The sequence below is a fragment of the Podarcis filfolensis genome, assembly GCF_964270895.1.
Source record: "Podarcis filfolensis genome assembly, chromosome: 12".
NCBI lineage: Eukaryota > Metazoa > Chordata > Lepidosauria > Squamata > Lacertidae > Podarcis > Podarcis filfolensis.
The window spans coordinates 32,660,408-32,674,774 of NC_139614.1; the positions used below are offsets into that span (position 1 = coordinate 32,660,408).

At 38.2% G+C, this 14,367-nt stretch overlaps 1 protein-coding gene across 6 annotated transcripts in view; it reads right to left on the reverse strand.

The window, feature by feature from the left end:
• CDK14 (cyclin dependent kinase 14) overlaps positions 1–14,367 on the reverse strand; it is a 223,932-nt gene that overhangs the window by 86,131 nt on the left and 123,434 nt on the right. For all 6 annotated transcript variants that reach the window (XM_083578781.1, XM_083578782.1, XM_083578783.1 and 3 more), the window contains one exon: positions 9,713–9,833. In XM_083578781.1, the coding sequence (XP_083434907.1) occupies positions 9,713–9,833 (121 nt within the window). The remainder of the gene's footprint in view (positions 1–9,712; positions 9,834–14,367) is intronic.

Genomic DNA, 14,367 nt, shown 5'->3' on the forward strand with positions numbered 1-14,367 from the left:
AATATAGGTGACTTGTTTTTTAACCCAGTTAGAATATATAGCTAAATTTTAGTGCACAATCTAGTTTCATCAACTGCAGTCTTAAAAAAGATTGTTTAAGATATCTGAGACTGAAAAGAAGCATATTGTTAAAGTATGACAAAGAGCACACAACTAATCCCTAGTTACGTTCCTTGTGCTTAAAAAATGGGATTGACATTATTCTCCTTAACTGGCTAGGGCATATGGAAGGAATTGAATTGATGAAGCTGCCATTCGTCACCTACTTTGGTAAATGCTTCATTAAACCCAATGTATCTTTGTCAAACACAGACAATATTTAAAACTGTGATTTAATAATGTATTCATATATGAGAGAGAGAGAGAGAGAGAGACAGACAGACAGACAGACAGACAGACAGACAGACAGACAGACATCTTGCAGGCATAGGTATCTTGAAAGCAGGTGGTTCAAATTCTGTTCATGCATCCCAACACTGGCCATTTAATTCATTTTAAATATTAGAGTGATCCTAGGAACTTCTAAATATCTATGAATGTCAAATGGTAAACTTCATTGATAGAGAAATGTAAAGGTGGTTTTTTGTGTGTGAATCATTTAGTAAACTGACTCTTCGTAAAATGGCAATTCTTGAAAACGTAAATTCAGATTGCAAATTTCTTGAATAATGAGCCAAAGATAAGTAGTTGTTAAAGTAGGGGTAGAGAACCTATTGTTCTCCAGTTGTTGCTGGATTACAACTCCCATCACCCTTGACCATTAGTGACACTGACTGGAGCTGACATCCAACACCATCTTGAGTGCCATAGGTTCTCCAATCCTGTCCTAGGGCCTGGTCAGACATTACAGGCTGTGTTCAAATGATCAATGATCAAATATAAGATTTACTAAAAGAGGGCAAATAACTTTACATAGAAAGTTGCCTTGTCATTGTCTCATCTACTTCAGTGTTGTCTATATTGGCTGGAAGTAAATCACTGGTGTTTCACAAGGGGGCTTTACAAAAAAATAGCAGTAAATAAAAATCTAAAAGCCCAACAATGTAATACAGTGGAAGGGGGGAAATCTCCTAATTTTGGAGGATTGTTCATTATGCTGTTAACGTGGTCTTGAGGATCACCTTTTCTCCTCTTCTGACAACCTCCATTGACAGGTATATAGCCTATTATAGCACTGGTGTCTCCTACATACAAAGAGTGGTCCAGAACCAAGTTTTGATACTTATCTCCCCGCAAAAAGGCCTTACAACTGGGCAACCTGAAACGAGGTGTGCCAAATCTGTCTATAGCTGCCTGCATCTTCCTGACTTGCCAGAAAGCAGTCTCCTCAGGCTCTTAAAACATGCTATTGCCCAATGTTTTTGTTGTTGTTGTTGAATTAACCTCAAACTAACATCACAAGCAGCTATCTTAATACTGTTTCTTGGCAGAATGTAATAGAACCCTTGCCTTAAAAACAAAACAACAAAACAACTGAAGCTGGAGTGACAACCATATGATGCAGAAATGTGTGCCTTGCTCTCTCATGACAGCAAGCATAACTAAGCCTATTACATGTGCTGGTGGGAACATATGGTCATACTATCTTAATACTGTGGTTCCACTGTTCCTCTTAATTTTCTAGAAGCCTTGCATTTACCACAGCAATGATGGAACTGAAACTAACATCAACACAATGGACGGTGTTTAAATGAGAATTTTGATTGTGGAACTACTGGACAACAGGATGCACTCTCTACTAACAACGCTTATGTAAATTGTTTCAGAAAAGATGTCATGTGATGCAACAACAAGAGGAAAGACTTTAGCTTCTATGAAATTTTACTCTCTAAAATCCTCCAGTGGTTGTTGGTTTTTTTTTTAAAGCAGGGGGTGTTGGGAAACTTTGGCACAAAAGATTTAAAGCAGGAGTAGTTACGCTGTCCCCTCCAGACATTATTGGACCACAACTTCCACCATCCCTAACCACTGGCTGTGACAAATGGACCTTGAATCATCCTTCCAAGGCCCCTGAAGTTAATCAGGGTTGGGGAGAGTGGTGAGCGATCAGTAAGCAATGGAAAGTTTAAAAAATAAAACCTGACCATTAAACTGTCAGATAGGGCTTGGAAAGATGTGGGTTACTGAACTCCACTGTTTTTGGCAGAATAGACGAGAACTCTTGCAACAAAAAGAGTTGACAATTTCCACCAAATCAGTCATTCCACCTCCCACTGCCTTCTAAGCCAACATGAATTGAGTTGTATCCAATGCCAGTCATATTCAGAGTTCACTCACTGAAATAATGGACATAAGTAACTTTAGTTCATTAATTTCAATGGGTCTAAACTGAGTAGACTTTAGTTGGCTACAACCAAAAGTGCACATATATGGACAACTTCACTGATTTAAGAATCCTGTTTACACTGTCAAGTTGTACAAACTGAAAAGAAATTCAAGGCACTGAATAAGCAGCTGCAGGTGAGAGTAGATCTGAAAGTGGCCTCTAGCCCGTATTTGACCGAATTTGTTGTGAGTCTTCCTCCATCATCTATCTAACTTTCTCCCAAACAATTTCATTGCAAGGAGGTTCCCAGAAAACCGTTCTACAAATCCAGAGAAGCTCAAGCACCATGCTTAAGACAACCTCAGGCAGCTCAGTTAAGGAAGTTGATTGGCAGTTCACAAGCAGCATCCCCAGTGTGTCTCTAAGGTCCAAGGTAAGGTCCTTCAATTCTGCCCTGAGATAGACAGGTCTTGTGCTAAGTTAGATGGAAATCCTATGGACTACAGTGCGTTCTCTCCCAACAGTCACTACTCAAAGCTATTAAGCCACTTGTTTGGAAACCTTTAATTCTCTAAAGGTTTGCTTCAGGATAAAGATACAACTCTAAGCAATCTTACATTCCAAATACTTTTTTTTAAAAAAAGCCTTAATATATTCTCAGGTCATAGTAGAAGGCGAAAGATTTATACGATCTGAAGAAAAACCAGAGACTGGTTTCTTCATAGGCTGAAGAAAATGTTCTTCAATAAAACAGGATTAATTGTCCATCCAAAATGTTGGAACAAAGGATGCTTCTTGAGATAAAATGCCTCAACCTAATCTCAGAAGATCATTCTGCTGAAAGTTAATTCAGCTGATTACAGCTGATAAGAGTTCAGTGTCAGCATCTTTCCAGAAGTTTAATTAAGAATAGCTTGATAGTTATCATAAAATCCTGACCTCTTATGGATTAGCAATTCTTTAGGGTGAGTACTGAAGGTAAAGAGAAATCTCCTCAGCTCAAATATTAGTTTTTGGACTAAGAAGTAATTTCCCAAGTATAAATTCCTTAACTGACTGTTTACCAGAAATACTTAATTTTTTTTTGCAAGTTTTGCAAATATCCATTATTACTAACACATATTTCTGTGTTAAACTAATTTTGGGGATATGCGGTGCTGGCACTTTCAAGAGCCAACAAACATGACAGGGAATTGAATTGAATGCAGCTGTGTATATAAGTGCATCTTTATGCGTAGTCCCATATCCAAACCAATGACCAAAGGAAGAATGACTTTTGGGAGGAGCGCAGAGAAGAGAAACACCATGGTGCATCTGCCCCAGCTGCAACAAAACATGTCTTTCCCATATCACACTCTATCTTCTTACCACGGGACAGAGAAGGCAAGACAGAAACCAGACAGAGCAACCCTTGTCACAAATGCCAGCTTGGAAACATGGCATGTGCTCAGGATTGTAGGAAGGAAAGTGCTAGTAGAGGTAAAAAAAGGGGGGGGGATTGAGATCAAGTATTAGTTCCCACCAATGCCTTTTAGCCTCAAAGTATTAAAACATCAGGATTTGTTGACATAAAACATCCAAGTTTTCAAATGTTACACCTGAGATTATGCTAAATAAAATATACTAATTGCCTGAACAAAGGGGGGGGGGGAATACTGTGCCTACAGCAATGCTTGATGCTGTCTTATGTCACACAATTCATCCAGCATATTACCACTCTACATGCTGACAGTAGTAAATTGCAGAACATTCCCCATTGATTCCTACTGCTAGCCACAACCACTAATGCATGTATGTCTTCATTAATATTATCAAAATTGCCAGTGGCTATTTGCAGAGAAAAGTGGAGAATGTTAATACTGTACATGAATCATTAGTTTTTGGTTACTCTCCCAATGCCCTCCATTGACAAATGAAGTGCATAAATAGCTTACAGCCACTGCCACCTGCTTCCCAGAAACTGCCCAGTAGTTAATATTTGTATTACTTTTCAATACTTGTCCCTATGCCTCCTTTTCAACTCATCAAGACATATAACTAGAAGCATTTCACTGTAATCCAACAGTGTCACTGTAATCTAATAGCTGACAACTTTTTTTTTCTTTTTATGCAAAACCAGCCGAGATCTGCATAAATATGTGAGGGGGGGACATGCTTTCTTTCCCTATCAAAACTTCCATACAAGTGATCATATTATACAAGCAACTCACATTACGATTCACATAACCCCAGCCACCCAAGAACTAGGTAGCAATGTTGTGCAATTTTCTGCAGTTTGGTTTATTCCCTTACTAGCTAAACTTCTTCCCACCAACAGAAAATAGCCCTGTCTTTCTATAGGCATTGTACTGTCACTTCCTCCCCCACATTATCATTTGCATGTTTGCAATATGAAAATGTACAATGTAAATTTGATCCCTTCACCATTTCCCTCCCTTATAAATGGACATACAGTGGTACCTCGGGTTACATACGCTCCAGGTTACATACGCTTCAGGTTACAGACTCCGCTAACCCAGAAATAGTGCTTCAGGTTAAGAACTTTGCTTCAGGATGAGAACAGAAATCGTGCTCCGGCAGGTTAAGAACAGTTTCAGGTTAAGAACGGATCTCTGGAATGAATTAAGTACTTAACCAGAGGTACCACTGTACATACAACACCAACACAACCCCGGTCAAATTTTAATATTCTTACTGGAGTTTTGTAATGTATTCTATGTAGGGATGTCATTGATGCTGTTTCAAAAGCTTCAGTCAGTGCTAAATGCAGCAGCTTTGACTGCTGACTAGGTTGGCTCTTTGGAATCATGTCACTCTGAATCTGATAGAACTGGCTACCAATCTGCTCCCAAGCCATATTCAGGGTGTTAGTAAAGACTTACAAAGCTAGATCCGTGGAGGAGCTTCTTTTCTTCTGTATACATTTGGCCAAGTTTCATATTCAGCAGCTGAAACCCACTTGGTTGTTCTGCAGCCTAAGGACATTTATTATGCAGCAATAAGCTAAAGGGTCTATTCTGTGATGGCACCACATGCAGAATATCCTGCCACTCTATATATGATTGGCACAAACTCTTAATGAGTTTCAGCGTCTGTTAAAGGGCTATTTCAACAGGCCTTTATGGGGACTTGAATCATCTGTCATAAGCTTGATGCTCCTCCTGCTTTTGACTCTATGGTTATTTTATTTGCTCTTTTACTGTGTTACAGGTTGGATTGGAAATTATTTTAAAATCTTTTGATTTTCCAATACCACATTCTGATGAAGAATGGGTTATAAATATTTTAAATAAAGTAAGAATTCCAATCAATTTCAAACCAAAGGGTTGTATCTAACTGAGTTCTATGCAGAGTAGATCCGCTGAAATTAAGGGACCTAAATTAATCATGTCCATTAATTTCAGTTGGTCTAATCTGAGAATGACCAGAAATGGGTATAGTGGTACCTCAGGTTAAGAACTTAATTCGTTCCGGAGGTCCGTTCTTAACCTGAGACTGTTCTTAACCTGAAGCACCACTTTAGCTAATGGGGCCTCCCACTGCTGCCGCGCCGCCGCAGCACGATTTCTGTTCTCATCCTGAAGCAAAGTTCTTAACCCGAGGTACTATTTCTGGGTTAGCAGAGTCTGTAACCTGAAGCGTATGTAACCTGAAGCGTATGTAACCCAAGGTACCACTGTACAACCAAAAGCTCTTACACAAAGCTATAGAGGTTTCAAAGGCATTAGCATACCTTTCCCTCGGGGCTTTTGTCTTTTATTGTCTATCTTATTGGTGAGGAGCAAAATTTGCTTTAATCTGATACTTTGTTTGTACAAGTGCCCAGCAGTTGTTCCCAATTAGCAAAGTACTGTGGCCCCTCTGTTTTACAAAGGCCAAGCCATAGACCCCCTACTTTTGATATCTCTATGGTAGTTTTTTTGTCTGAATGGTGCTGTGAACCCCCTGGTTGAGTTACATGGAACCCCTGGGATCTGCAGACCACCAGTTGGGAATCACTCTCCTATGGCATTAGCCAAAGCTGGCGTCATTCTTCACAGACAGATAGTTCAGATGGAAAATTTAGATGATTAGGTAACCATTAGTTAAAAGTTATTAGTCAAACACACACTTATAAAGATGGTATATTAAACGTTTAACAGCAATCAGAAACTAAAATCATTCAGGAATTTACTTATAAAGCCTTGGGGCTTGGCCTTGGGACTTTTGACCTTTTGTTTGGAATAGCAGTCACCCAATTCCCCAAATGAATTTTCCATGTTGCACAATGATGCCATTTGAGAAGCACAATTTGAAGCTCTGCTAGGAGCCAACCTAGTTGTGGTGTTCACCAGACAGTAGTTATAAAGTGTGTAAGGCTGTATGGCTTTTTTGTAACAAACGACACAGATAATCACAAAGCTGAAATGAACCTAATGTCTTGCAAAACTTAAGACCACTGGCACAATGGAAGGTGCCTCACAAATAACATCTTACAGCCGTACAGTGCCCTATATCTTGAAGCTTTCAAAGTAGAAAACTCTAATTAGAGGGGGTAGTCACATGCTACAGGAAAGGTATGACCTGGGCCTAGGTCCACTAGCCAGTCTGACACAATAAGAAATTTCCCAACTGAGGTATATCAGTTATTCTCCAAGCATAAAGTGAAACTCATCCAATACACAATGTATACTTGGCAATCTATATGTGGAACAATATACATTTATGACAACAAATATGAAGTACTTGTAGCATTAGTATAATCTCCAGAATCCAATATAATAGATTCTGTTGAAATCAATGAACACGTCCATGAAGTGTTTCAGATCTGGGTGCTAACATTAGATGAACACAGCATAATACTTTTACTCTGCATATCAACAAAGACACTCAGAAAAGGAAGACTTTTCATCTGTCAGCTATTTGATCTGTCTGCTCTTCACTGCAACCTCAGCTTGTGATTTGCTCAGTATTTTCCAGAAGATGAATTATTTGTCATTTTATTGGATTCATATATTTGATAGATGCAATCGGTACTGCCTCATTTTTCATCTGGAACAAAGCATTCGTATTGAAAAGCACCCTTTATATATCTTTTTGACTTGTGTTAAAGGTCCTACATCAGGGAACATCAATATTTCATGACCGTTATTAAATACATTATTTTTGTGTTCCCCTGCTAGGACCAGTTTTCACCTTGGCAATAGTAATACATAGCAGTTGAAGGGGAAGTCTCCATTTGGTATTAGAAAGACATCAATTCTGTACTAAATTAGAGCATCTCTATTAATGTTTCAAAATTACTGCTGCATTCCTGTCAGAACCATGACCTTTGCATTTATATAATAAAATTTTAATTTGATGATCATTTTTATCTGAATAATGCTACACAGTCAAATTAAATCCTTAATATCTTCCACACCATCCCAAAAGAGCATCTTCTTCCTGAGTATAAAATCAGAATTTACACATCCATTAATATGAATTTTCAAAATTATTATTTATTAAATTTATATCCTTAACCTTCCTCCTAAGGAACCCAGGGATCACACACAGCCCCCTACTCCTAGCAGCAAAAAAATTAGAGACAAACTAGATGTGATGGCAGCAAATGCTATCCATGACTCTATCTATGTAGAAAGCACGGGGGAGGGGAGTTTTAACACCAAGATGTGCCATTTAGGAGTACAGAACTCTATCTTTCCAGTCACCTTTATTTTCAGATGAGCTTCGAATACCAGAAGCATGCTCAGCTCTGATAAGAGTGCCTGGACACAGGTGGTAACTTATAGTAGGCTTCAGTAGCACACCAGGCTTCAGTAGCCCTCATTCATGAGTCCCTTTTGCTGTTAAATTCTACTTTTACATTATACATGGGCGGGGGGGGGGGAGAGATCTACTGCTGTTGCAATAAGTCTGCCCTTTATGCTTCAGCCTTTCTTTCAACAGGTAAGGGCCACTGCTTCATTCAGCCAGTGGTGGAAGGGGTATTATGCCTTGCTTTGTTGAATTACAGAAAAAAGTGAGAGGCACTGCTACTCTACAACCAAGCCACTGGAGGATCCTGGCCACAGGGTAGATAAGCATGACCTTTGCCTTTTCCCTCTAGTCACACATGAAAACAGAGCTGATGCAGCATCTGTCATCAGGAAGGAACAGAAGATAGCACTCCAGTGCTAGGCAGTGTAACCAAAATCCTCCTTCCTTCCAACAGAGAAGCTGCCGGTGGAGGCAAAGTGCAACTAATTCCCATACTACATACTTACTAAAAAAAAATTCCTGTACAGTTGAAATATTAGAAATGGGCATTGTTTTTGCTTGATGATATGCTCAATGTCCCAGGTAACACTGTTTTCTCTTAATGCTCATTGTTTTTACACAACTGTGTACCAATGTTTAGGCCCTGTCATTAGGCAGAGTGAGAAACTTGTCTCAGGTGGCAGTGGTGTGGGACAAGGAGTGGCAGCAAAGCGCTGGAGGACAGAGCTAGACTACTGCCTTCAATGCTGAAATAAGATTAATCTGCCAGTCTGGTCAGCTTCTATATGTGGGATGAGGCAGGCACCATTTTGTCTTTTTCCTCAGGCAGAAAAATGTATTGGGCTGGCCCTGCCAATGTAACTGGATCTTCGATTACATGTATTCTGTCTAATTCCCTTCAAGTATTTGTTGTGCTGCAAAATTATCCAGAAAATCAGTTTTTTAAAAAGATGTAAAGGAAAACTAAAAGCAGTCAGATTACCTGTCTGAAATCTGTGACTACTTATAAACATATACACCAATAAAGGAGAAGGGAAGCAAGGCTATTCCATTCATTCTGCTATGATATCAGCTAACTGGCTCCTTCTCAACTGCAACCTGACCTGACAGCAGCCATTCCATTGGGCAGGAGTGGAGGAAACGAAGATGAGCAGGCTTATCCCATCTGTAAGACAGCAGCTGTATTTGGCTACTTCTTCATCTGCCACCTAGCAGGAGTTACTCAGTCAAGCTACCCAAATTGCTCCCATCCAAGACAGTAGTATAGAAGTTTCTAACTCTAAGAACCGGTACCTGAGTTTACCCAGTCTTTTTTTCCTTTTGTGCTACATCTTTTAGATTGTAAACCTGAGGGCAGGGATTATCTAATTTGTTTATTGTTTTTAACTGTAAGTCCATCTGAGAGTCTTTTTTGGTTGAAGTATGAGACTAAGATACGATAATTAACCATTGGTGAGAGAGCATAGAGGTTTCTTACAGAAACAGTATCTGGAAACTTTAGTCTACAAACAATGTACTGCTTTATCTTACAGAGAACTCCTATGCACATGTACTCCAAAATAAGTTCCACTGAGTTCAATGGGACTTATCCCTTGGTCAGCATGAACAAGATTGCAATCTTTGCTCATCAAGCCCACTGTGTGTCTAACAAATCGAAGTCACAGCAAGTTAGAACATATGGATCCTGTAAACGCGCTGTATTCTTACCACATATCAAGGCAGGTGGAATATTCTGTTGAGCCTAAGAGGACATCTGGAGGTCTGTACCACAGGGTAACCACTTCATTAGAGTACGTATGACTAGGGACAGATTTGGCTCTTGCAAGTCCTAAAGAGCAAGTACAAGCACAACAAAGAAAATCAGCATATAAAGAAATAAAGGTCACGTTAGATCTTTAAAAGGTATGTGTAATATGAGTCTACTTGAAAAAGTAGATTGTGTTTCTTCTGGCCATGTGTTAAGTTAATCAGAGAAAAAACATATCCATTTCTATCATTCAACACATCACAAAACAATGCTACAGATCATGAAATATGAAGTGACTGCATTATTGTTTCAGTTATTATAGGGCTGTCATGTTGTTGTTTTTTAGGATCTAGTTTTTCATGTTTAAAAAGAGAAAGTATTAGGCACAATTTTTAAAAACTATTTAATAAAAAACTCAGAGATGAATCCTTAAATGTTAGCATTTAGAGCAGGGAACATAACCTGTGTAACTCAAGACAACTAGTGGATTAAACAGAGAGCTAAATAGCTTATACACTGAGTAACATTTAAAGCTTCAGGCACATGCTGTATATCTGCATACTGCTAGAAAAAATATATGCCATCTGCCCTTAACCTTGAACATTTAACATACTGCTCTGTGCTAAGAGTAAGACTGCTGGTCTTGGATGAAATAATTCAAATTCCTTTTCAACTGTGAAACAAACAGAACAGCAAGTCACTATACTGCAGCAAAATCTACCTCATAGGACTTGTGAAGCTAAAATTCCACTCTAGGCATATCTGAGAAGAGCAACATCATTCCTTCTAAAATCATTTATTCTAATAGTAAACAGAGGTGGCTGAGTAACTATCAGCTTGGAAGTAAACTGAAGTAATCCCCCCCAGCTCACATAGACCTGTTTCACACTAAGCCAAATCATGACATAGCACAGAAGAGATCCCAGTGCTTAATTCTTCCTTGGTTGTTTTGCTGCTATGTCACACTGAGATAAGTCATAGTTTGGCTTAGTGTGCAATCTGAACCCAGGGTTGTGGTTTAGCTCTTCTGGACAAACCACAAGCTGCAGCCACAGAACAAACCTTGGTTATAGTTTGTGGTTAGTCTGGAGAAAGCTAAACCACAAGCCTGGGTTTGGACAGCATGTTATGTAAAATTATGGCTTAGCTCAGTGTGGCACAGGAGCGTGGTTTGGTTTAGCATGATGTGCAACCCAGGTCATTGTGATTCTCTTCAAAAGGTATTTACTAGGCTCAGATGTATTTTAACAGCAGCACAGCCACTATAATTTCAAAAGCATTGTGATAATTAAAATACCTGCATGCAAGGGGTTCGAGGTTCAATACCTGGCATCTTAAGTTAAAGGATCTTTAATAGTTGGCAAAGAGTGATCAAGATTATACAAATTATTACAGGAATCAATATTTGATTGGATTCTGTGACTGCTCTTTTATATTACAAGAAGGCATTGGTACAGATTTAGAATTTGATAGAATATGGTTAAAAATTGTGACAAAAATTAAAAGCCACCACAGTTTAAGGGATGGAGAGAGAATGGCCTGTTCACATGACATGCTAAACCAAAAAGCGTGTGCATGCAGAATCCCAGTGGCGAAATCCCAGTAGCTTTGCACCTCACCAGTCCTTTTTGCTGCCATGCTCTCCTTAGTGTGTTGTGTGGTTCGTAATGAAAATTCAAAAGTTATTTTCTCAGAGTAAGAGAGGAGGCACAGGCTTATGGAACCAGTTGATGAATATGAATTCTGTTTAGAAAAAAACGAAAGCTAGTTTATCTGCTGTAAATTTGAAGATGGGTTTTTACTCCTGCAGTTTATATTTATGCTATGTTTGGTAACATGTTTTGAAAATAGCAAAAAGAAAAAAGAAAAATACCAGAGCATGCAGATGACCAGGTAGGATGAACTGAGCATGAAATATTCTAGAAAGGCGTAACTTCTCGGCAGTTATAAAGGCTGAGCCTATTAAATTATATGGATGAATTAATAAAAAACTGCATAGAATTATTTTCCTATCTAGCAGCTGCCACCAGAATATTGCATGCAAATAACTAAAGGTCTCAGGAAACAGCTAGCATTAATCAATGGATAGATAGAATGTGGGGATACACCTTAATGTCTAAGCTGACACCCTTCCTGAGGTCAAAACAAACAGGACAAAGACAAAATACCTTTGCAGCAAATGTGATTCCCCAAATGTCAAAAAATTCTTCAAAAGATACAATGTGACTTTGGGATGTTCTGAATTCTAAAGAACTGATTATGCTTTGTTTCTTTTTCTTGTTTTATCAGTTTCATGCTATCAATTAACTTTACTTTATTGATTCTATATTTTAATACTGTAAGCTTTTCTTCTATTTCATTTGCAACATGTTTAATAATAATAAGGTTGGGCCTACATGTTTAAAATAATTGTGCATCCTTCAGCAGTTATGCAGAACATCAAACACTGGCAGTTTAGCCTTTTAGATACACTATTCCTCTCAGAAATCTTTTTAAAACCCCACATCTTCTGGGGCACAGCACAAGTTACAAATGAATGACAAGTTACAGCATTGTTGGTTTTCCCCATCTTTTGAATGATAACCTAGACATGGCAACATATTTCATATTGTTTGTACATCCAAACATGCTAACTCATGCAAAATTTATCTAACTGCTTCCTCCAGCTGAGGAAAAGCTGTAGGACAGGATTAATTAGCACAGCATGTGTGATCACTTTGTTTAAGGATTCCTTGTCTGTTTCCATGGTTACACTACAGGAAGCCACATGCTCTTCCAAAAGTCAGTGCTGCTTGTATTAGCGATCATTATAACTTTTATGAAGCGAACATAAAGTAAAAAGGTAATGGGAAAGATAGCCAGGTAAGCATATAATATTTGAATATTATTACTTATTCTGTTTTGGCCTGAAGATCTATAGGGATAGTTTCATGACAATCCAGTAAGGTGAATTTCAGATCTTGCTCTTTTTGCCAGATTAAAAAAAAGTCACCAAAACAGCATCCTGCCCATGTCAATTCTCTACAGTAAGAAGACAACCATGAGCCAGTTGTCAGAAATCAAGGCACATCACCTAATAGCCATGGCTATCATTAACACAACACAAAACTGATAAAGTTATAGGTGAAGCAGCTGTGCTGTTTATGTTTTGCTTTGTGTACTTCTGCCATGCAATAAATTCTACATACAATGCATACCCAAGATAATTTAATGCCAATTAAATTCTTCTTAATCACTTTAAACAGTCCTTTGTGAACATAAATAATGCAGTTAAAAGCATGTGTGCTATTCTCCACACCTTCAACATAACTTTACATGTTGAATAGTGATTCTATTCTGTGCTAATGAATGTAAGCACAGAATGCAAGGGATACTCATTATTCAGAATTAATCAATTACGAATGCTTGCCATCCACCTTTGTGTACTAATTTTCAAATATTCATGCTGCAATCGATGCATGTTACAGGAAAGGGCACAACACTCAGTAAAATATTTCATCTCTAATATCCAGATTTCCTAGTGATTCAAAAGTCAAGTGGTATCTCCTTCCACCCTCATGATGTACACAACTGCAGTTTTAAAATTCTGATTACTTAAATGTTTCAAATGGCTCATTCTGTATGAAGACACAGGATTAGAAAAGACCGCACATCTGTATTTCTCAAATGACTTATATTCCTAAATACTCAGAAGAGGCTGTAACATACTCTCTGTAAAAGTATGTTACACTGATGTAAGAAAAGAAATTATTATATTATACAAGCATGCATAGCCTGAATATGATAACTGTATTGACAGCTGATTAGGGGGGCTATATTGATACAGGTCAGAAGAATAATCTTTCAGGAGTTTCAAAATTCCAAAAATTCACTAATTCATAATTTGAGTGGAGTAACATGCAGACTTGCCAAATAAAGTGGCCTTTATTAGACTGACCACAAGGCCAGAAGAAACTCAGACAAAAAACCCATGTTCCACATGCCCAAGTTTACAGTGGCAATGTTCTGACAATCTTATCTCAGCTCTATAAACTAAGATATTAATGGGACTTAATCCATGCATGACACGCCTTTGCAGCAAGAGAAATCAAACCAGGAAGCCTCTAATGCCAGTTTAGCAGAAACTAGAACTATGGTTACCAGCTTTGGAAGACACTAGAATCTTCAAACCATGATTTTGGATCCCAGCTTGTTCTAAATCTGCTACTTTTCCTGCTCAGACTAAATGGAGACGATGGTTAGAGATTTCCTGCTTGCAGGGGCAACCCAAGGTGTTTCAGCCTATTTCCCCATTACTAATTAGAAGCTAAAAATCAGTGATTTTGATTTTTTATTAAGAAAATGCATGCATTTTATTCACAATAGCACCATACTTTTTAAAAAACAAAAATAAAACACCTCTTATACTTTAAATATGTTCTGCCAACATTTTGCTCTGGAGGCCATATTTGAAAACTCCACTAAATAACAATTCTGTCCTTCAAATATAAACCACACATTATAGTACAGAGTTTAATACTAAAAAGCCGCTCTTCCTCAGCAATACTAATATCCTATCAATGTTATTGTAAAACTGGAATCATCATGAAATTGTATATGTATACAATTTAACAGC